The sequence below is a fragment of the Dipodomys ordii genome, unplaced genomic scaffold, assembly GCF_000151885.1.
Source record: "Dipodomys ordii isolate 6190 unplaced genomic scaffold, Dord_2.0 Scaffold50, whole genome shotgun sequence".
Taxonomy (NCBI): domain Eukaryota; kingdom Metazoa; phylum Chordata; class Mammalia; order Rodentia; family Heteromyidae; genus Dipodomys; species Dipodomys ordii.
The window spans coordinates 3,409,896-3,434,093 of NW_012267266.1; the positions used below are offsets into that span (position 1 = coordinate 3,409,896).

The 24,198-nt window shown below is 39.2% G+C and overlaps 1 protein-coding gene across 1 annotated transcript; it reads right to left on the reverse strand.

Moving 5' to 3' along the window:
* Positions 1–16,427: 16,427 nt before the first annotated feature.
* Igip (IgA-inducing protein) lies at positions 16,428–23,518 on the reverse strand. The gene has a single exon (XM_013020435.1). The coding sequence runs from the start codon at positions 16,754–16,756 to the stop codon at positions 16,598–16,600; it is 159 nt and encodes a 52-aa protein (XP_012875889.1). The 5' UTR covers positions 16,757–23,518; the 3' UTR covers positions 16,428–16,597.
* Positions 23,519–24,198: the final 680 nt, after the last annotated feature.

A 24,198-nucleotide genomic window follows, 5' to 3' on the forward strand; every position in this document is an offset into this window, starting at 1 on the left:
AGAGGGGGAAAATGGCCAATTCTCTCTGCCATCTCTCTTTTTTTTTTTTGGTCCTGTCGTGGGGCCTGAACTCTGGGCCTGAGCGCTGTCCCTCAGCTCTTCAGCTCAAGGCTAGCGCTCTAACTCTTGAGCCACAGCGCCACTTCCGGGTTTTTTCTTTTTGCTTATGTGGTGCTGAGGAAACGAACCCAGGGCCTCATGCATGCAAGGCAAGCACTCTACCACTGAGCCACCTTCCCAGCCCCTGCCATCTCTTTTTAACATTTAAAAACATAGCCATCCAAGCCAGGTGCCAGAGATTCATCCTTGTAATCCTAGCTACTCAGGAGGCTGAGATCTGAGGAGTGTGGTTCAAAGCCACCCCAGGCAGGAAAGTCTGAGAGACTCTTATCTCCAATTAAACAACAGAAAACCAGAAGTGGCGCTGTGGCTCAAATGGGAGAGCTCTCGTCTTGAGCTGAAGAGCTCAAGACAGTGCCCAGGCCCAGAGTTCAAGCCCCATGACTGACAAAAAAAAAAAAATAACCATCTAAGTCTCTACCATGTATCAGGCATTGCAGTTGGCATGACCACTGTGGTCAAGCATGTTTGGAACATGGCCTCATTCATTTCACAAGGTAGCTCAGAGGTCCAGCAGCCTGACTCTTTGGATGGTTCTTTCTGATATTGGTTCTCAACTGCAGCCAAGCAAGAGCAGCTGAAGTCTGTTCCCTAAGCTGATACAGAAAACACAGATCAGTTTCATTGCCACTCACTGTGTGGTGGCTCAGTAAACATTAATTGACGTTGAAGGACAGGCTGCACTTTGACTTGCCTCTGGCTAATTAAATAAACCTGCCATATAAATCAGCAGAGGGGACACAGAGACATTAGGCTGTGCTTAAAGAATCTTTGCGGAGAGTCTGTCAGACCCTTGCCTTCAAGTAGGAAAATTGCTTTGGTCTATTATGGCCTTCACATTCTTTAATGCTAGAGCCAGACTGGAATTGATGAGGAATAATCCCCACCTCTCGAGCAGCCCTGAAGAACCTGGAGGAGGCCTGCAGGTTCTAATGCCCTTTTTAGGAACCATATGTCCCTGAAAAACCTAACAGTTTTCTAAGGAACTAAGGCAGAAGGGCCTGGCCTTCCCCCATCATCTGTATCCCTATCCCTGGAGCATCATGTTCAATGGTCCTGTGACCACAAGAAAAATAAGATGTGAATGTTCCTTCCAACTATGCCTGGCAGTTTTGAAATGCTAGGGCTAGCAGCTACCTTGTTGGGCTGTGCTTCCTTTCTGCTCTTTCAGGGAGAAAAATGTGCCATGACAACTGTCCCAAACTCTAGGGAAACCAGGCACCTCTCTGACCAGCTAGGAGACCTGGAGCAGGCTATTTAACCTTTCCAGGCCCAGTTCCTTCTTTGAGATGAGGAAATAAAAATAATGGCCTCACAAGGGGGCTGAGAGGATTCACAGGGAATGGAAAACGTGGTATACTTCCCTGGACAGGGCTCAGTACATGGTTGCCATTCTATGATGCCTGTGTTGCATCGCAGCCTACTGTATCCTCAAGTACAGACAAACATTTACATCCAATACTTTGGAAGGATCAAATGTGGTTCTCAAAAAGCTCAGACTTGCAAGCTTTGGAGAAGGCCCAGGTTTGGCTCCCTTTAACTCCCAAACAAATTCTTGTGGGATGTTGCAATTACTTGTGACAATCCCTCTCCTTGCTTGGGACTTTGATTTCAGATTTAGACATGTAAAACTGGGTGGCTGGCTGGGCTCTGAGCAACTTGGGGGATGGGGTAGAGATGACTAGGGAAAACTCTTTGCAGGGGGATCCTGAGGAATCAGATACTGTGGCTCAGCTTAGGTTACCAGAACTTTCCAGTCAATGTGACAGATTTTCTGTCCCTGAAATTGGTTCACTGTTGGAGAGTGGTTCATTTTTCTTCTCCAGATAGGGCCTATGTCACTCAAGATGATCTTTTGAATTCAAGATCATCTTGTCTCAGCCTTCCGAGTGTTGGGATTCCAAATGTCCACTACCATGCCAAACTTCATTCTAGTTTGAAACGCAAATGTCTAGGATTACTTTTCTGTAACAGTCTTACAGTAACTTTCCAATTACTCCATAAATTCCACAGTATTCATACTGAAAGTGTAGTCCCAGATAAGCAGCAGGTGAGAAGTCATCAAGCTCGGGTGAGTTATTTAGTGATATCTTGTGCTGCCTTGGTCTGAGAGGAGCCTGGGAGCAGAAAGAGGGAGAGCCCAGCAGATGCAGAAACAGAAGAACATACCTGGGCAAAGTGTGTCTGGGTGCAAGGACACTGGCCTTTCTGGGTCCTCAGGTCTAAATCACAATGGTGTTGGCAAAATGCCTGTTTTTGCATTGCTACTCTCCTTGGCCTTAAAGCAAATCTAGCTCTTTTGGAGGATCTTGAACCTATATTGAGTTCCTGTTGCCTACTACTTGGATCAATACTTGGTGCAAGAGCCCACACAACTTTAGTTCTGGCCTTTATCCTTTTTCAGAATTGGTGAATGCCGCTGTCTCTAAGAAGGAGTGTAAATAAAGTGCCTATGGCTTTTTGTTTTACTCCAAGCCTCTGGCTGTCAGCCAGATGTGGCAGCCTGCTGCTAAGACTGGAGTGCATGATAGAATCTGGGTTAGAAAATAATTAGAATTCCTTAATATCTTGAATTCAATCCTGGTGAGCAAAGTTATAAGCGGGTACCTAATGGCAAAAGTGGGGTCATGAGCTATTACTTTTAGGATGGGCAGTTAAAGTAGAATCACCAACACTGCTATTATCTTAGAGCTCATTGTGAATGCTCCAGTTCTTCCAAGATACCATCTCATCTGGACAAAGCTCAGAAATCACTGAACAATGTGAAGTGAGAGAAGAACTGAATGAGGGGTTACATTTCAGGTCAACCAGATTCTTAGGGAAGTCTAGATTAAAGGGAACACTAGGCTGACCTACTCCAGATTAGAAATACTAGAATTCCTGAAAGAGCAAGATAAGAAGGGAGATTCTGAGGGAGGATAGGATAAAAAAGTAGGGGTGAAAAAGAGAAGAGATAATCCCCTCAGAGTTCTTTGGGTCTTGGAAAGATAAAGCTCATAATTACTGAGCAAAAGCAAATTCTCCATCATTTTACCCATCTTTGGGTAAGACAAAGGAATGACTAAACTAAGATCATGCAACATAGTAATATGAGCATCTTGTAGCTCACAGCACCGGCTCAGGGAAGCCAGGGTACTGAAAGAGCCAGAAAAAGAGAGAAAATCTCCCCTGTAACCTTTAAGAACACAGATGAGATATCTTGCTTCCAGAGATCAGTATTATAGAGCTGTAACTCTTTCCCCTATTTAATCCATATAATCAATAAAATTATAATCAAAATCCCAAAAGGAGTTATTAAATGAAACATGACAAGCATATTAGAAATATAGCCTGAAATTTAAAAAAAAGTAAGTAAAAATAGCAAAATGACCTTGGAAAAACAGAAAAAATACAGTATATTAAACCATACCCATAAGCTTTAACAATTAAAATAGTACATTTCTGGAATAGAATATTTAAAAAAGTTCAAAGTATCAGAGAATCAAGAATTACTCACATGTATTTAGGGAAGTTCTGAATGTAAGAAGAGTAACATTTCAACACACCAAGAAGGCATATGATCCATAGAATAATTCAATGCTGGATAGCATGTGATCCTTGAAGGAGGGGGGAGTTAGATCCCTAACTCACACCATTTATGCAAATAAATTCTAGATGGATTAAAGAACTAACATAGAATTATGTGAGAAACACAAGAAAACATATTTATTATTTGTCAGTAGGGAAACCTTCTTTAAAACTCACAAAAATACAGAGTTACGAATACATTTTGACTATATTAAAATAAAACACTTCTTAAAATGTAACATATTATTAGGTCATAAAACCTGTTGATCTGGACTGAAGGTGGCTCATCTGGCCAAGGGCCTTGGAGGGTCTGTCTGCTCCTTCAGAATTCCATCAGAAGAGCCGGGTGCTGGTGGCTCACACCTGTAATCCTAGCTACTCAGGAGGCTAAGATCTGAGGATCATGGTTCAAAGCCAGCCCTAACAGGAAAGCTCTTGAGACTCTTATCTCCAACAAACTACTCAGAAGACCAGAAGTGGTGCTGTGGCTCAAGTGATAGAGCACCTGCTTTGAGCAGAAGAGCTGAGGGACAGCCCCCAGGCCCAGAGTTCAAGCCCCATAACCGACCAAAAAAAAGAAAAAAATTCCATGAGAAGTTCAAGGTTCAGAAGGAGGCAAGTAGCTGCCAGAGAGGTAGCTATTTTCAGTTAACTCAAGATATAGTTATTAAGAGTCAGCCCCACAAAAATGGGTTAAGTGGAGCAGAATGCATAAGTGGAGAAGGCAAAGCTAGAGTAGAAGCATTATTATTATTACTATTTTGGTTGGTTGTGGGGGTCTGAACTCTGGGCCTGGGCACTGTCCCTCAGCTCTTCAGCTCAAGGCTAGCGCTCTACCACTTGAGACACAGTGCACTTCCAGCTTTTTTTTTCGCTTATGTGGTGCGGAGGAATTGAACCCAGGGCCTCATGCATACAAGGCAAGCGCTCTACCACTGAGCCACCTTCCCAGCCCATGAAGCAATTTTTTTTTTGGCCCAGGAAAACTGGTGGGAATTTGGAAGAAGGGCTGTCTCTGTAGCCATCACAGGCTCCAGTTCTTTAAGAGTGGCAGCTCTTAGAGAACTTAAGCTCTGCCAAAGCCCTCATTTCCCCTGAACAGAGAAGATTTAGGGAATACATGAAAAGAAAATGTCACTCTGTGTGGGCCTTAATCATCTCCATGAGACCATAGCTCTGCTTGGTTCTAAGCTGACAGTCCCTGCTTGAATCCCAAGTGACAGCAATGGTGAATGTGCCTATTATCTGTGGGTGAGCTGGTGCTTTGCATGGTCTGACAGCTCCGTATCAGTGGCATATGTTAGGGAAACCACTCTGTTGCTTGTCTAGAACATCCTGGCACAAGGCCTCCAAAGTAGAGAGAAACTTCTATGGAGCCTTCACCAGCCAATTCACTCTATGGGGATCAGGGCTTGCTCTTGAGTCAGGGAACCTCTGTGCTCTGCTGCTCTCAGCCCATCCCCCTCCTACCTGTGAATGACCCTGAACTCTGTGAGTGCCTGCTTTGAGTAGAATGACAGCCACATTCAAGTCTTGGAAATTTTGTGGCCCTCCATGCCAATTGGTTGAACACATATGGTGTCTGAGAGGAGGGAAAAATTCTCAATAAAGGAGAGATAACATTTTCTAACAAGAGCTGCAATAAAGAATGAAGTGTACTGGGAAAAGCAAGAGACTGGTCAGAATTACAAAATAGCCTTAATGATAGAATCATATTTCAAGAGCTATCAGAAAATCACACAGGCTGCCTAATTTGGCTTTCAGAGATGTTTCAGGATTTTGAGGGTAACAAGCAAGGAGTAAATAAATTCAGTTAGGGATACATTCAAGGAACCTGACCCTTCATGAAGGATGCCACAGGGTCAAGAAGAAAGCACTGATCCTTGGGAAATTAAAAAAAATTGATGGAGGAGCATAGATTCAATGTCTCTCTAGAAAGTAAGGAAGCAACTCCTTTATATCAATATTCAAGCAATGGCTCAGTACCAATCATGTAACATGCATTCAAGTGAGAACAGTTCATTTCTGCCACCAACACATAGCTAGCAAAGTCACCCAACCCCACTTCTCACATGTGAGAAGTGACATCACAGCAGTCCACTTTTTGGGATAAAGTATGGCAGTTTGGGGGGGCTGGGAGGGTGTCTCAGTGGTAGAGTGCTTTCCTCTACCAGGGGCTGTAAGAGAAAAGTATCAGCATAGGCCCAAAGCTGCAATGGGAAGCAATCAGAATATGTCTCTCCCTCAAGCTAGATGAACATTAACTAGTTGAGTATTCTAGAAACATACACTATAGTTTTTAAATATGTATGAAGTGCCCTCCATAGCCTCATGTATTGTGGGCTTGTCTACCAGTTGATGGGATTTGGGGATGTGACTGGATCCTTGGGAAGTTAAAGACTTTGACTTAATCAATGAGGAATCCTTTGATAGAGAGGCAGTGAAAAGTAGAAGGTGGGGCCTAGTTGGAAGAAGTAAGCCTGGCAATACTACTTTGTGGGTTATGTCTTTTCCTGGTCTATTCCTATATATTTTTTCTTTGTTTCCTGTTTGCTACAAAGTGAGCTGCTTTGTTTCCTGTCTGTCATGAGATAAATAGTTCACCTCACCACACTCAGGCTATCATGATGATGGTCAACTAACCATGGATTGAACCCTCTGAAACTGAGCCCAAATAAATCTTTCTGCTTTTAAGTTGTGTATGTCAGGTATTTTGTCACATTGATGAGAAAAGTAAAACAACACACTGTTCTTCATTGTCTCTACCTGGCATATAGAAGCTACTAGAGTTTATTCCCTTATCAATTACTCGACTTCCATATTTCTCACCTTTTTATCAATAATAACAAAAATGCTGAATGTAATGATGATGATGATAGCAGCACTTATTATTATTATTATGGCAAGTACCATGCTTTAAGCTCCTGACCTAAGTTATTTCACTCAATCTTCTCAACAATCAAATGAGATGGGAACTCTTGTTATCTCATTTAGAGATCAGGAAATTGAGACCAGGAGATGGCAAGTAGAGTTGCTATGAGGCCCCAGAGCTAGTGAGTTATGGAACTTGATGTCAAACACAATTCATTTAACATCTACTCTCACAGCACCTTTCCAAAAGACCAGAATTCAGGCAAAGGACTTGGAAATACTCCAGAGTTACAATCTTGTCTTCTAGTTTATGCTACCTTCTCCTCTCCTGTCCACTAAGCAACAGCTTGATTTTCTTTTTGGCATGCTTAAGTTACATAATTATATTAATGAATATAAATAGCATGAATTGCTTTGAGGAAAACTTAACTGGCTATGATAGACATACAACTCAACTCATTAAAGAAAACAGACATTATAATCCTAGAAAATACCCTAATACCTATTGAGTACCTAGCAGGCTCTGCATATTAGAATGTTTATAAGGGGATATAGAGGACTCCAAGGAGACTAACTTTTTAGAAAGCAAGTTGGAAATCCTTTCTCTACATGTCTTTATGAGTTCATACTCCACAGCCCTAAATTTATCCAAGGGCCTACATTTATTTTAAACTCAGCTAACCCTGGAAGTCTCATTTTTATCTCAGACTATAATCAGGAAGAAGAATTTTTTCTACTTCATCCCTGGAAAGTTGTTGGTAGATGGGGGATTAACTGCCATCAATCTGTTTTAAAGATCTGAGGAATAACTCAGGCACAGAGAGGGTAGGGACTAAAATTTGGTAAGGTGTCACTGATGGTGCTGGTGCTCTATGGAGGCCAGACTTTCTAGCCTCAGCTAGTGTAAATAGGGCATATCACCCCTTAAATAGATAGCTTCATCCCTTTCTTGAGCCAGGGAGAGGGAGTGCCCAGCTCACCAAGGGAAAGGCCTGAGAGAAAGCTGCCCATGCTATGTCCCGGAACCTCCCAAGTATATGTTGAATTGTTAGAGCCCCAACTAATGGTCTTTGAGGAGCTAGTTAGAAGCTATCTTCTAACTAGACCAAGATTTCTTATCCTAGCTCCAGAGCTTCATTTGGAAATGAAATAGCTAAAGTAGAGGAGATGATGAGGTCTCTATACTGGCAGGAGGTTCAGGAAATTAGAGAGGTTGGCAATATAGAAAATTATCTCATATTCAAGGTCTGTGTTCTATGCTACTTGTAGGCCAGAGGTGAGGTAAAATAAGATGATAGAAACTGGATTCAAAGTGGGGCAAAGCTGACTCCTCCAGGAGCAAAGCTGACTCCCAGAAAATGGCCCAAACTCATTGGAATCCAGTTATTTAGTCATTAGATGTTTAATGAGTGTATTCTGTGTGACAGAGTTGACTGGGCACCTGGATGCTATGTTGAATCTTACCCTAAGTAGCAGACCACCAATAGAAAAAATAGAAGCAAGATGATTTGGACAGTGCTAGGAAAGCACTGGGAAAAACATGGACAGAGCAGTGAGGGAAAGCCTAGAATGGCCCACTTCCTTTTTGAAGGCTGAGCATGACAGTTAAGTCACATTCTGAAATGGGGGAAGTACATTTTAGGAAGCAGGAAGAACAAATCTAAAGGCCCCAGGAGGAAATGGGCTCCATGGATTTAAGAAACAAAAAGCAGTAGCGTGAAGCTGGGCATTAGTGGCTCCTGCCTGTAATCCTAGCTACTCAGGAGGCTGAGATCTGAGGATCCTGGTTCAAAGCCAGCCCGGGCAGGAAAGCCCACGAGACTCTTATCTCCAATAAACCACCAGAAACCAGAAGTGGCACTGTGGCTCAAGTGGTAGAGCACTAGCCTTGAGCTGAAGAGCTGAGGGACAGCGCCCAAGCCCAGAGTTCAAGCACCACGACCGAAAAAAAAAAAAAAGAAAGAAAAAAAGCAGTAGCATGGCTTTAGAGAAATTAACTAGAAGATTGAGAGGAAGCGAAAGAGCACTAGAGAGTGAGGCAAGGCCAGATCAGATTGGCCTTGTAACCACAGTAGTTAGATTTTTATTCTAAGATGGCTAGAAGCAAGTGCAGGGGTGGAGGGTGGGGTGTTTGATACCATCAAATTAGCATATTAAAAAGGTAACTCAGGTGGTGCAGTGGCTCAAGTGGTAGAGTGCTTGTGTTGAGCTGAAGAACTCAGGGACAATGCACAGGCCCAGAGTTCAAGCCCCATCACCAATAATAATAATAAAAAGGTGATTCAGGGTGTGATATGGAGAATGGATTGCAGGAGGCACAATGGAAGTAGGGAGACCAGTTAAGAAGTCTGTCTTTAAGTAAGAGAGTGGATACTTGTGCAAGTGAACAGGAGGGCTACAGCTAATTAAGCAGGTTTAACAGATATAAGGATGGTATCAGGCAAAGTAGGATATATTGTGTCTTTGGATGTGACAGGTTAAAAGAAGTGGTTCTGAAGGTGTGATTCCTAGATCAATAGTATCAGCAGACTCCACCCCAGACCTGCTGCATCAGAAACACAGGATGTGTTCAACAGTTTTGTGTGTGTGTGTGTGTGTGTGTGTGTGTAATTTTTGGCAATACTGGCAATTGAACTCAGGGCCTTACACTTGCTAGGCAAACACTATCCTAACACCCCTCTCCCATTTTTTAAAGATATTTTTCAGATAAGGTCACAGTTTTGATCAGGACTAGACTCAGATTGAGATCCTTATAACTCTACCTCTCACATAGCTGAAATTACAGATGTGAATAACCATATCTGATTTGTTCTTTGAGATAGAGGCTCCCTAATTTCCTTGTTGGGGATGGCCTTGAACTTTAACCCTTTTATATCCATCTTCCAAGAAGCTAGCTGGAATTATAGGTGTGAGCCACCATGCCTGCATCTGAATCTATTTTGGCTCTTCTTTTTTTCCCCAGCACTGGGAATTCAATTCAGAGCTTTGCACCTGCCAGGCAGGTTCTATCTACCATGTTTAGAGAGCTCAACTATACTTATAGCCCTAACTTTTTTTCCTCCCCCAATCCCTTCAAGGGATTCTAATCCATGTTGGAGCTTGAGAATCATTGTACCTGTTGTATTGGTAAGATGTGGCCCTACAGATTATATTTTGGGATTCTGGAGGTGAAGAAAACGAGTTAAACGAATTCTGCTTTTGGTTTAAGCATTTGTTTATAATGGTATTCTTCACTGTTATAGACAGACTTAAGATGGGAAAAGTGGCTTTGGGAGAGAATTAAGCTTCTGCTTCAGATATGTAAAGTCAGGGTATGAAAACAGGCTTTCTTCCTTGGACTGCCTTATTACCAGGAACCAGTCCCCTAGCCAGAGGGAGAGATGCACAGACAGTCCAAACTGCAGCTCTGGGTACTCTTCAGGCAATCTCCTTAAGAGGCCCTAGTTTTAGAGAAGGGACTTTCCTCAGTGCTGTTGCTCTGAGTTACCAGGTCAGGTCCATGGCCCAAGAATGACTGTAGGGAAAAAGCTAAGTGTTGACCACAAACCAAGTAACTTGTTGCTCAAGTGAAAACAGCTTGAAGGGGCAAGCTGAGACACTCTTTGCTAGGGAATCCAAGCCTGGACCTTGTTTTGGGAGATCAAGGCTTTGTTACTTACAAAGTTCCAGTTGCTGTTAACTTCTCCTAGCTAGGACTGACACAGCTGCCAGCTCTAGGAAAAGGTATTTTCCTATCTAGTCTCAGACTTCTGGCTTGGTGGCCCATGCCTGAGGACCATTTTCCCCTAGTACTGGGGCTTGAATTTGGGGCCTTGTGCTCTCATTGGCCTTTTTTTACTCATGACTAACCCTCTACAACTTGAGCCATTATCTTCAGTTCTGGCTTTTTGTTGGTTAACTGAAGATAACAATCTCAAGTCTGCCTGCTGGGCAGATCTGTGTCCTAAATAGCTAGGATTATAGGCATTAGCCACTGGCACTGGGCTTAGGATTTTTGTTTTTTTAAATAAGGGTCTTACTATGTAGCTCAGGTTGGCCTTGAATCATTATCCTCTTCCGTCTAGTTATCAACTGCTGGGATTACAGGTGTACACAACTATGTCTGGCTTAACATTTGGTTTTTGTTTAGTGTTCATGGGCTACAGTTATAGCTCATAAAGGATGGTACAGGAACACACACCTTCAGTGACATCCAGCTGTTTGGATGAAATAACAAACAGGGAATAGTTATTTTTTTTGTAGCGGTGCTGAAAGCAGGGGGAAGTCAGAGAGGGATGGACAAGCTCTAACTTGGATCTTAGAGGGTGTGTGTGTGTGTATGTGTGTGTGTGTGCGCGTGCGCATGCATGCACACACGTACATGCATGTGTGTATGTACAGCAAATCTGTGAAGTAGCTGAACTGCTTTCTAACAAAAGCCTCAAGCCTTTCAGTATTGAAGTTTGAACACAGAGACTTGTGCTTGTTAGGCAGGCACTCTACCACTTGAGCTACACCTCCAGCCCTCATCAGATTCTTATACCTAATAATCTCAAAGAGATGAAGAACCTTTGCTTTAGAGAGGAGTGGGTTCATACCTCAGTGTGTGTCAAAATCATGTTGGAGAGCATGTTACAACAGTAAATGCTAGGCTCTCCAATGTGATTCTGACACATACCGAGGTATGAACCCACTCCTCTCTAAAGTACACACAATTCTAATTTATTAGGTCTGAAGTGGGGCTCAAGGACTTGTATTTGCCAGGAGATACTACTGTTCAAAGTGTGGTCCAGGATCTATACTTTGAGATTCTGCTGTATAGGCACACGCACACAAAAAAATCATGAATGGTTAAGGTTCAAATTATGATCTTTTTTAGACAAGAGTTCTAAACGATGCCATCGCTCTCTAAACTTTCTCCTAATAATCAAGGAATTTAAAATTTTAATTTTGGAAGAAGCCCTTAGAGCTTGACAGATTCTAGACTCTCTTTGGAAGTCAGGAAATATCTGGCAAATAGTATTTTAGAGGGTACAGGAACAAAACTGTTTTCAGAGACTTAAAAGTCCAAGCAAAATTCTGAGCTAGAAACTACATGGCTGGTTTGTCAGATCTAATTCCTGGGTCAACTGTTGAAGACTGGGATTCTGGGAACCTGGGCAAACCCAGAGTCTCTTCCAGAGACTACCTATTGACACTTGTTGCTGAGCTTTCATTTGAGCCACACAGTCTCAAGAAGGGTGTCAACAGGTAAAATCTTGGACAAAGGAAATGGTTAACAGAAGACAGGTTAAGGATTTTGTTCACAGAACCTTTTATTCAGGTCACTGCGGGCAGGGTGGAGGGAGGCAGGAACAGTACTCAGGACTGTGCTTAATGTAACCGAGGGCAGTAGAGAGAAGCCTGGAAGGGCCACTTGCCAGCTTTCTTCAAACTTGCTCTGAGCAAGTCTCATGAAAGGTAAAAAACAAAGTTAAAAGGTGGATCCATTCACAAACCCCTTCCAAACAGGAAGTGTGGCTTTGGGGCTATGCAGAGGAAGCCTCCTTGGTGTGAGAAACTTCTTGCAGCCATCCAGCCCAATACACCATGGGGTGAAGTAATGCAAAGTTGGGGGATGTGGAGGCAGCACCTCACTGGCCTGGGAAGACAAAATTGGGGTAATAAAGACCAAAGATATGATTTGACATTGACCTATCTAGACTTTCAGTTTCAACTGTGGAATATTGGCTTTGTTCATCTTTATGTATCTTAGTGTCCTAATCTATAAAGTGGAAATGATAGTAGTGTCTATCTTACAAGATTGTAGAAAGAACAAAATACCCAGACTAATGCTTAGTTTGGTGTCTATTTTTAAGTACTCAACATTTAAAAGGTGATGGGCTTGGAAGAATTTAGGATAGTGACAACATAGACCAAAAATACCACTGGTTTAGAAAATGGCTAGATTAGCGCTCTGCCATTCTCCACATAGCAGAATGGTAGTGTCAGGAAGCCTAAAGTGATGGGGATAAGTGAACAACCTTACTAGTTGCAAGGTAAGGTTATTTTATATCTGTCTGTCCATCCTATCTGTCTGTCTGTCTGTCTATGCTGGTACTGGCTTGAACTCAGGGCCTCAAGCTCTTGCCCTTGGCTGGCACTACCACATGAACCATGCCTCCATCCTACTCTTTTAAACATTCAACATTTAGTGAGTCTGTTGTGACAATTTCTCACTCCAACTAGGTACAAATTTGAGCAAATCAAAATGAATGAAAAATCAGTGTTGGCTGGAAAACTGGACTGATATCATTGGGAACACTGGTGATTTGTGGTATTAAGGTAGAATCCCCATTTTCAGGGGGAAATAAGGTTCCTCCTACTCATGTTCCAGAAGTGTGGGGAAAGTGCTGAAGTGACAGCAGCAGAGGTGTGTGCTGGCCCTTAGGCTTAGCAGTCAGCAATTGAAAAAGATCTCTTTTCCTTGATCCTGTAAAATTCTTATAAAAACCAGTACCCCCAATCAAAAAGTCCTATCTGCTTAGAAAGCAATTGTTACTGGAACTAGGAATAAAGACATTTCTAAAAACAAAGCAAATTACATCCACCTGGTTAATGTTTACATCCATTGGAGGTAAAGGTGGGAAGGTTGCCAGTTATATCAGCTTAGAAAAGAAAGACTAAAGAAAAGTGATGAAAAGTTCTCCAAACATTAGAATTTATAGGCATAGGCAGAAACTTTCTGAAAAGCGTCCAGGGGTACAACAGACAGGAGAGAGAATTGACAAATGGGATTACACCAAATCAAGAAGTTTCTGTACAGCCAAGGACAGTTACTAAATTAGAATGACAGCCAACAGATTGGGAGTTTACCAGCAATACATCCGACAAAGGCCTAATATCCAAAATATACAAGAGCTTAAGAAATTAATCCCTCCCAAAGCTAATAAATCAATCACTAAACAGACAAAGGAGGTAAGGAGAGCCTTCTCAGAAGAGGTAAGAATGTCAAAGAAACATGAAGAAATGCTCAACATCCTGGCCATAAAGTAAATGCAAATCAAAACAACTTTGAGATTCCATCTCATTCCAGCTAGATGAGCCAACATGGTGAATTTGAACAACAAATGCTGGTGGGGATGTGGGGATAAAGGAACCCTATTGCACTGTTGATGGGAATGTAAACTAGTACAATCACTGTGGACAATTAAATATAGATCTTCCCTATGACCCAGCCATACTACTCCTGGTCATCTACCTAGAACATCAATCACAAGCCAAGATACCACAAAGACACTTGCACATCTATCTTCATTGCTGTACTATTCACAACAATCAAGTTAAGGAAACAGGCCAGACGCCCTACAGTAGATGAGTGGATCAAAAAATAAAATGTGGTACTTAGATACAATGGAATTTTACACATCCATTTGAAAGAATACTATGTCATTTATAGGGAAATGGATGGACCCAGAACAAATCATGTTAAGTGAGGTAAGCCAAGCTCAGAGAGACAAATGGTGCATGTTTTCTCTCATATGGGAAGCTAAATCTAAAGTACAGTGGGACGTGATAGATTATATAGGACTTTAGACATTGACATACAGTGTGACCAACGGAGGATGCTTTTAGGGGAGGAACACAAGGTGAAATGCCTCTGTGCCCCTGATCATATAAAATAATTTTTATGGAAATTAACTCCAGGAAATGGAAGTAGGATTTTTTTTTCTTTTTTGCCTTGTTTGTTCACTTATCTGTCTTTGGGGGAGGGTAAGGGGTGGGCACAGAAATGGAGGGACAAAGGATGAACAAATGCAGCAGTGATACTCACTAGAGACTATGTTGAAAATGAACTATACAACTTATGGGCACGTACAAGAGGGAAAAACTGGGAAAGCAATGGAAGGGTTAACATTGTCCAACATGAAATGTACTCATTACCTGCCTTATAAAACTGTAACTTTTCTATACAGCACCTTTATGATAACAATAAAAAATTTTAATTAAAAAAAGTTTCCCAGCATGTTACATGGGGCACATTTCTTGAGGGTTCCTCATGGCCCTACTAGTTTTGTTTTACAGTCCCAATATATGCCAAGTCTTGAAAATTTCCCTGTATAATCTGAGTAAAACCTCATCTTAGGGCATATTTTGACCGTCCCTTTTGGAGTTTTATTTTTTAGGTCTGAGACCAGGACTCAAACTCAGTACCTGATGATTTTGCTCATTGGCTAGAACTCTGCCAACTGAACCACACTTCCAACCTTCATTTGGAGTTGTTAAAAGGCCAAGGTTAGGAAAGAGCCTGGCTTATCAATCCCTTATATTTAGTGGGAGCAAATCATGGATAGATTTCACTACAAACTCATTTGTCAGAAACTTTCTCTTGGATAGGGACCCCTGGATTTTATCTGATCCCTCTTGAGGGTATCTCTCTTTTAGGAAGTACCACCTACATTCAGTGTGTCCTTAAAATTAGAGACATGGAAGAATTTAGGTAAAACTAGTTTCTTGGATACCTAACCTCTCTCCAAAACAGTGTCTACTTCAGCTCTAAGGTTTTTGTTGCTGTTTGTGCCAGTCTTGGGGCTTGAACTCAGGGCTTTTGCTTAGCTTTTTTTTCCCCTCAAGACTGGCATTTTACCACTTGAACCACATTTATATTTCCCAGCTTTAGGTTTTGATAAAACATCTTTATTTTTATCAGAGTTGGTGGTTGTCAAGTGTGAAAACTACTTTAATCCTGTTGTTTGCTTCAAAGAAAACACTAAAACAATGAACTTTCTTGGGATTCACCGAGGGAAGCCTAGAATTATAGTTCTGTGAACTTGAGATAATCTATATTGATGCATCAATTTTTAGATGTCACATATTTAATATTGAAAGATTTTCTGAAGTGTGATTTTTGCCAAGAACCTTGAAGAACAAATTCTTCCAAGTCTTTTCATATCCTGCCTGAAGGTAAGTGGAAGCAACAAAAAAGAGAACATAGAAAAATCTGCAAATAAAATCTCAAACTTCCATTTCCAAAAGTGAGGAAAATATAGACCTGAGACCTCTGAGACATCTGCAGGATTTTGAGTCAAAACTAGGTGGTTTTCTTTGGTCAGATAATCTAGTCTCCTAGGAGGTCCCAATGAAACTGTTCTGAAGGACCTCATACCATGTTTTTATGGGGAACTTAATTCTCTGTCCCCCATTCTACTCACTAGGAAAGTTTTGAAAAGGATCTTAAGACGGAACTTCTATTTTTCTACAGAGATTCTCCTTTTTTGTCATAGACACTTTTGTAAGCCTTTATACCCCAATCTAGCTTCACATTTTAAAAGGAAAGAAAACAAAATCTTTCACAGAAAAGGAGTGTGATCTGTGGGAGTTTTTCCTTTGGTTAAATGTGATGACAAGAAGATAGATGGGGAAGCTATTCATATATAATATTCAATTTTTTTTCTGGTCCTGGAGCTCAAACCCTGGGCTTGGGCCCTGTCCCTGACCTTCTTTTTGCTCAAGGCCTATCACTCTACCATTTAAGCCACAGTGCCAATCCAACTTTTTTTTCTTTCTGTGATTAATTGGAGATAAGAGTCTCATGGACTTTCCTGTCTGGGCTGGCTTTGAATCATGATCCTCAGATCTTAGCCTTCTGAATAGCTAGGATTACAGGTGTGAACCACTAGCACCCAGCAAAAACATAAATGTTCTGAAATGAAATAGAATATGGAGAGTTTTCAGTATGACAGTACACTTCATGTATGGCAATTGATGGTCACAAGTAACAGGCAAGTAGAGGTGTACTAAGTCCTAAAAATGGTTTCCACATATAGGAAGAAAAAAGAAAGAAAAAAAAAATCAAAAAGCCCCTGATCCCCTCCCAAAAAAAGCACTGAAACAAAAGACTGAGTTGCTTATATAGTCACATGAAAAATAAACATCTTTATTTTTTGCCTACTTTATTTCATTTTTTTCAAATAAAATTTAAATCTGTACAAAGTATACTGTTACAGTATATATTTTGTAAGAATCAATGCCTAAAAGAATCACAATACTTCAATAAGCAGTACAGCAGACCTCGCTAGTTTCAGCTTTGATATTGAACAAACTCAAGCCGGCTGATGCACAACACGTTTGCTTGGTTTCCACATGGTGAGTTCCCAGCACTGAGATGGGAGAACATGACAGCAAATATGGTTATATTACAGCCCAACACACTGCGCTTCTTCATATGATAACTGCACATAATTAATACAGAATGCTCAAATTTACTTTTTAAATTACATTTGCTTACATTTTAGTTGGCAAAATTCAGCATTCTTAAATGGGGTCCCCAAACAGTGCAAATTAATGATATTCTACTATATATTGGCACATCTCCAATAAGGATTAACTTGTAAACGCAAAGAATATCAACAACTTATTCTAAATTTTAACTAATATACATCTGGTCCATTTAACCAAAGTCATTTTGGAAAGATATTAAAGAACAATTCTATTTTTGAACAGATTTTTTTTTACCATTCTTTAGAGAAGACAAAATTTTAAATTGCCATTAAAATGTTTTACTATAAAAATTTTACAAACTTGATTAGAAATTTCAAGAGTATGATTCACAGCAGACAAAACAAACTGTTTATATTCCAACAACACCTAATCTTTAAGACTTTCAGACAGAGTACAACCATGTCAGCTGTGTTAACTGAAATTCTGAGCAATGTACTAAATTTGTGAGTGGTGCTGGGTCTAGCAAGTGTAAATACACAGTATATTTTGATGAAAAGAATTGTCTTCTTTATACTTTATATGTTTTCCCATAAGGAAACATTAATGTTTACATTCTTTAATAAAGTTAATCTTACATCAGAATATAACTTAATACTGTCAGCAACAGGGACCACACACAGTAAATAAGAAGCACATTTAAAATAAGTCTGAATTCACATAGATTAACATTTGTTGGTTAATAAAATATCGACAGTATTACAATCTTACAATATTTACAGTAAGAAAAATCTAGAGTAATATATACCTTTCACAGCAGGATTCCTTTTTTAAAATTTCTTCCAGTTTGGGATTGTGTATACACAAAAAGCTCAAAATAAAGCAACTCTGCAATATAATCTTAAAATAATGGCTACTAGGGGGAAATTCTATCACAACCATTGAAAATAATGGTGACTTCTCACGGAGTCTGTGGCATCTGAGAACCCAGTTAATTAACCAAAGTCTTGCTCAAACCAGCCTTAGTTACCCAGATTAAAGCTGCAGAACTCCGGCCTTCCCTGACTGCCCAACAGATTTTCTAATTATGCCATAAGAAAAGAGGGAAAATCGATTTCAGCTGACACCTCATGGCTGTAAGCCTCCTGCTAGTGTATATTCCCAAACTTACGCTAAACGTGGGCCCATTTCATCCCTAAACATCACAAAAGTCCATTTCCCAACCACAGGCCATCCTGACACCAAGCTCATTTACTCTTGAACTCTTGTGCATGAGAATACGGCATGAATTTGGCCCACATAATTAATACACACCAGTATCTTAGAGACTTGGGACTGGGGCAAAGAAAGAGACTAGTGTAGTTTGCACGGAGAGCCACAGGAAAAATGGGAAGTGATGAACATTTCCAATTAGAATGACAAGAAGACCCACATCCCTAAACTGGAACTTGGCCAGGGCATCAGAGTTAGCACCCCCTCTCTGAGTACCACAAGCAATTAGGATGTGTGCTCTGGGCCTCCTGTAGGAGAAAGCATCTATAGTAAGTAACAGTGTGGGACATTAGTTCAGTGATGACTCCCAAGAAAGCAGATACAATTTTTGAATCTGGAGCTGTCTACAGCACCTGAGGTCAATCATCTGAGCTGTGGCCTGTCCCAACTCTCTTACTTTATGCTATCTGATGGGCACAGAGCACCCAGGGATACAGCTGCTGGCTACTTTGGACTCTAGATCTCACAGGTAATCAACAGGTATCTGGGATTGAATTAGCAAACTGTACCATGGCTCCTTAAACAGACAGTCAGGTTTGAAATCATGTCAAGCATGAATCTTCACTGTCAGGTCAGAAATCCATGTGGGAGTCTTCCCACATCAGCCAAGGTTATTTTGTCAAAACCTTAGAGGAGTTGTACAGTTATTCATGTTGCAAGTGATTAGTTACTTATTTCAGTTAGGCTGGATTGGCAAACCAGACTGATCTATTTTGTTTTGTTGTGTTTTGATTCTTACATATGTGCTAACCCAAAGCTGTTGTTTTGGGTTAAATACACTGACAGAGAAAATTCAAACAAAAGTTTCAGCAAACTTCTGTGATATTCTCTTTTTTTTGGAAGTCAATGCAAGATCTAAAGGTATTTCTACCCAACAAAGCCTGTTTAAGTGTTTAATGTTACTTCCTTTTTGGTCCTATACAGAATGCTATGACTTCTATATAGGTCTGAATGCTGCTCCATGTAGATTATTCCTTCTGTATATCTAAAAATATATACTTTTCAGTAGTTCAATACATGGTAATCTTCCCACAGAGGAAGATTTTTGTAATCACATGTTGCAAAGTAGAAAAACATCTCCTTTCTAAGAAAGGAAATACACTTTTCTATTGTACACTTTTGAATAAGCCCAAAGGCATGCACCAAAAATCATTATTAAAATTAATACATGCACTAAAATGGTGTAGAGTTAGAATTAAAGTGCTGCTTCTCAAATTGTGAATTCTGAATTTTTGACATTTTGTCAGTTGTTGAGTCAAAGATTCCCCCCTTCCAACCCACCCCATGGTATCAAGAGAGTAAAGTAAAAAGTATGCATAAACCTCTAAACTATTCTTTACATGGGGAAGAAGAATGGATATATTAACTATCCTATTTATAAACTGGATTCCCAGTTTTAAATAAAATCAGTATTTACTGGTAAAAATTGTCAAAGCTAATACACCCAAATAAATGTTACTAGTAAATAATGTTCTACATAGAGAATAATTTACTTTGGTTTAATGTACCATCTTAAAAATAATGCTAGTGTCCCACCAAACTGATGTGTTCCAGCAAAGTTGTAAGGCAAATCTTTTTTTTTTTTCCCTAGTGACATCTTGTTTCCCAATAGGCAAAACTAAAATCTTTTGGTGAGGCAGGGGTTAAGATAATAGCTAACCCCTTGGCATCCTGAGCATTGGTTTATCAAACTCTACCCTGCTAGAAGTTGTCAGGCATCCTGATCCCTGCCTTGAACCAAAAATGGCTCCCATGTCTAGAGATGCCTTGACTCCTTATAAATAGTTCTCAGAGTCTTGCTTCCTTTTCCTTCTGTCTGGATGTTACAATGTCTAACAAAGCTGGTTGCAATGCCACATTTTGCTAGTAGGGGCCACCATTTAATAATTTGAATCTGAAATATTTAAAGTTGATAGTTTCTATTTTTATCAACTATTTGCATTACAATTTTATCTAGAATTTACTTAGAGCAGAGATCCTTAAGTTGGATTTCAAAAGATCTGTGATGCCCCTGAGGTTGTATGCAAAATTATGTGTATGTGCATTTTTTTCTGGGGAGACAGTCCATCACTTTCATCAGATTATTGAAGATATCTGTGACCCCCCAAAAAAAGGGTTATAGGGAATTAGAAGAATACCCGTAATTCATTCAATACCAGGATTAGGAAATGGGGGCAGAAAATGAAAAATGGCCTCAAAAAGGAGGAAGGAATGCTGATAGTTTGTTGTTGTTGTTGTTCTCATTTAGAAAATAAGTGATTCAAACTAACAAAAAAAGGACTAATTAAACTGGTTAAACTTCCATTAAAAAGTAATCAAAGCCATTTTCTTCATTCCCCCCACCCCATTTTCCATATGGGTAAATTTAAGTCTACAGGAAAAGGTTTGGAAACAGAATTTCTTTTTTCTTAAAGGAATTAATTCATGGATCTAATGCTGAATATCATCCACACTGAAAGATCTAACAGCATGAAACATAGGTAATTAATGATATGGGTTTTGAGTACAGGATAATCTAGAGACAAATGTACATTTGTTAACCATCATTTTCAAAATTGGTCCATATTTAGAGACTACCTGGCACAATTCTACCAGATAAACCTAAAATCTGGACAATGGAAGTTAAATTTCCTACTCAAATTGAAAACAAAGCCACAAGTTCCACAATAGAATCCAGCCACAAACATTCACACCATGTCATAGAAGACATTCTCATTTCAAATACATCACAGAATTTCAACAGAATTTGCAAACATAAGATTCAGAATGACTAGCAAAACATGCTGAGAAGAGCATGTCAAGAATTAACACCCCTCCTCCATCCAGAAACACACTCAAGCATTCCAAAAATAAACCAAATCTGAAAAGCCTCTCACTTGTTGGTTTTAAGTATGAGGTGTGTAAAAAGCTATGGGCAAGGAATACAAAATGAAATAATTAAGTAACTTAAAAAAATTAAGCCCCAAACACATCTTTGTTCTATTGATGAAACTGTCATTTTTGCAATTCTGAACACTTCATTGCACAATCTCACTAAGACAAAATGATATGTTCACAGGTACACTTTTTGTTCTCTTTGTAGAGCATTATCAGTGAGGTTATAAGATAGCCTCTGATTAAAATAAAGTCTCACATCCTTTGCTGTCCCCTCCCCTCAAAAAAAAGGAGTCAATTGTAAATTCCAAAAAGGAATAGTCATTTAATTATTTCAATACCAGTTAAATCACACAGATTATGAGGAAAACTATAGGAACATTATGGAAAAACTACATGAAAGAGGGAGCTGCCACTTGCAACCCACTTCACTTTCAGCGTTTTAAGCATTACCCAGTAAGATTCGGATCTCATTGACTAAGTAAAAACAGACCAACACTCCAAAACCAGGCCATCTGAAGCCAGAAGTTGGATTTCAACAACATCATTATACATATCCTATCCTAAACTTTCATTTTATTTAAACAGTTCAATAAAGCTCACATTTACAAAAGATTTCATTGGCAAATAAGGGCCCTTATTAAAAATTTTTATCAAAACAAATTCTTGTATTATATAGCTAACATTAAGAAATATTTCCTTGGCCTTATAAAGCAGATTTAATTGCATATAAGTTTTGCTTTGGGTGGGATCTTGAAAACATAATTCTGCAAGAAATTAGAAAAGACTAGAAACAAAAGTGAAAGTGACTAGTCTTAACTTCCAAAATATCAAGTGCAAAGATAATAGTGCAAATAATGAAAACTAGAAAATTTATAGGCAACTTTATAGTCTTTCCTGCTTTTGCACTTATATATAATGACACCTTTACAAACCCTAACAACTGTATGCAGCATGGAAATGGGCTATCATTTCTACTGACTAAAGTCAAGCCTTTCCAAGACTTGTCTTACAGATATTTAAAATCACTGGTTCTTGATGTAGGTTTGGGAATTCTCTTCTTAAGGGAAGGAATTTACTTCCCAAGGAAGGGGCTGTTTAAGAAGGCTCTTAAACAAGTGATACTATATAACTATATTATAATTTAAAATCTGACACACAATAAGACATGAAACTATACTAAGTGCTACCAATAAAATAACCCCACTATTGTTAATGAATTTGACATTAAAAAATTACCTTCCAAGTTCAAAATTCCTTTGGGCTATTTTAAAACAGATTTTTACTTTATTAATGTACAGAGTCTGATTAAAATGAAAACTTGAAGGTAAGTGTTAAAAAATCACTGGGTATAAACCCATAGTAAATCTGCCAATGAAGAGTCAATCCAAGAATATCTGAATTAAATAACCTTAAAAACAAATATTAACAGCAATTCTTCATCTTAAAATAATTTAAAACACCCCTGGGGTTATAGGAACAGAAAACAATACCATCAGCTCATCCTACAAAGAACATAAGAACCCCAACCATATATTAAATTAGATAATTAAATTCTACCACTACTAAAATTTTGGGAATTCTATGATTTTAAAGTAAGAGAGAAAGTGGGAAAAGAAACAAAAACATCAATTTAAGGAACAGATTGTCTAATTTTAGAAATGGAACATTTCTGGAGGGCCTCAAGACCATGATCATAATTCACATCTAGGAACACAAATGTTAAATAGAAAAGATACCTAAAATTGCAATTTAGTGTTACCTAGCTCATTAAAACAATTATGTGACCTAAGACTAAAGTTTCTGTAAAACAAAGGATGTTTGAGAATGAATCTCTGTGGACTGAAAAATCCGATAATTTGACTTCAAGAATATTTTGAATATGACAAGAGCTTGAGAAAATAATTATAAGTATTATGGATAGTTTAAAATGACTGTAAAAGGGCTTAAAACTTCTTTTTCAGAATGGTAAGTACTTTGATCAGAAAAGCTGGGATTCCACAACTGTATAACTTAAATTTGACCCAAAAAAGGAAACATTCCACAAATCAACCTACACATGAAAATATATTTGTACAATGCACCATTATCCTCAAAACTAGGTGTAGAATATCAGTTTTCTCTTAGCCAAAGGGGTCCTGTTTTCTCTGGCATTATGGAAACTTCCTTAGTAAAGATCAATTTCATTGTTTTGACTAAACAACTGTCCTTCAGACTTCATTTTAGTACTTTTTCTATCTCCAATAAAATTTTCTCCCACTTTACTTCCAACCATTCCCTTATATACTTCTCACATCCCCATTCACAAATACATTAAACAGCTTTTCCCATTCCTGCTCTCAAATTTCCAAACCAGTAAGTCTCAGTTCCCAGTAACTTACCTAACCACATACTTCTTACACTCTTCAATTCACAAATTTCCTAACAATCATTAATTTAGATGCTCTTCAAACTGCCAATTTAAGACTATGGAGAAAATAAGAGAAAATACTGCCCAATTACCTCATAATACAGAAATCTCTCTGGATCATCAGTTAGCTATGTTCTAAGGTAGAGGTCAGCAATTTCTTTACTTCGTTCTGAAGGGAGTAAGCTTGAGCGCAGGCCTATGGCAAGAAGAATAAAGAAAAAAAAGAGACAAGGAAAAAAGGATGGGAGACAAGATGTCAGATGTATTCATTAAAGAGGTAGGTCAAGAGATACCAACTAATGTGCTGGAAACTGCCAACATATTCCAGCTGAATGAGAGTTGAGCAGAATTATGAGTCTAATAAATTACCTGAAGTTATCATTGTTTGAGCTAGTCAAGGTGAGTAGGTACTACCTGTTCCATAACTGCCACTTCACAAGGTCATCTTTTCTTAAATCCTCCTAGATGCCTTCTGTGTTAATACATCTTAAATCAAAACACATACTAAGAAGAGTATTTCTGTGTTTTGTACGATTCTAGAATACAAGGACTTGGTTACCAAACTTAGAGGCCTCCTGAATTATTAAAAGTAGACCCAAAATCAAGAAAATTCAACTCTAATTAAAATTTTCCCTATAAGATGTTATACAATTTAAATGGTTATCAGTAATCACCAAAATATGTATTCATGGAAACACAAAAATCTTGTGTCCAAGGTATGTAAAATATTTTTGGTCTGTAAGAAGCAACTTAATTTTTCAGAGGATCACCACCATGTTTCTATCTTATCAACAAAACAATTTTCCACAAGAGCAAAGGACATCAGGAAAAAAACATCAGGAAGGAGGGAGGAACCAAGTGGGGAGAAAGGAAGGAGAAAAGAATAAAATAGCAAACGTCAAATGTAG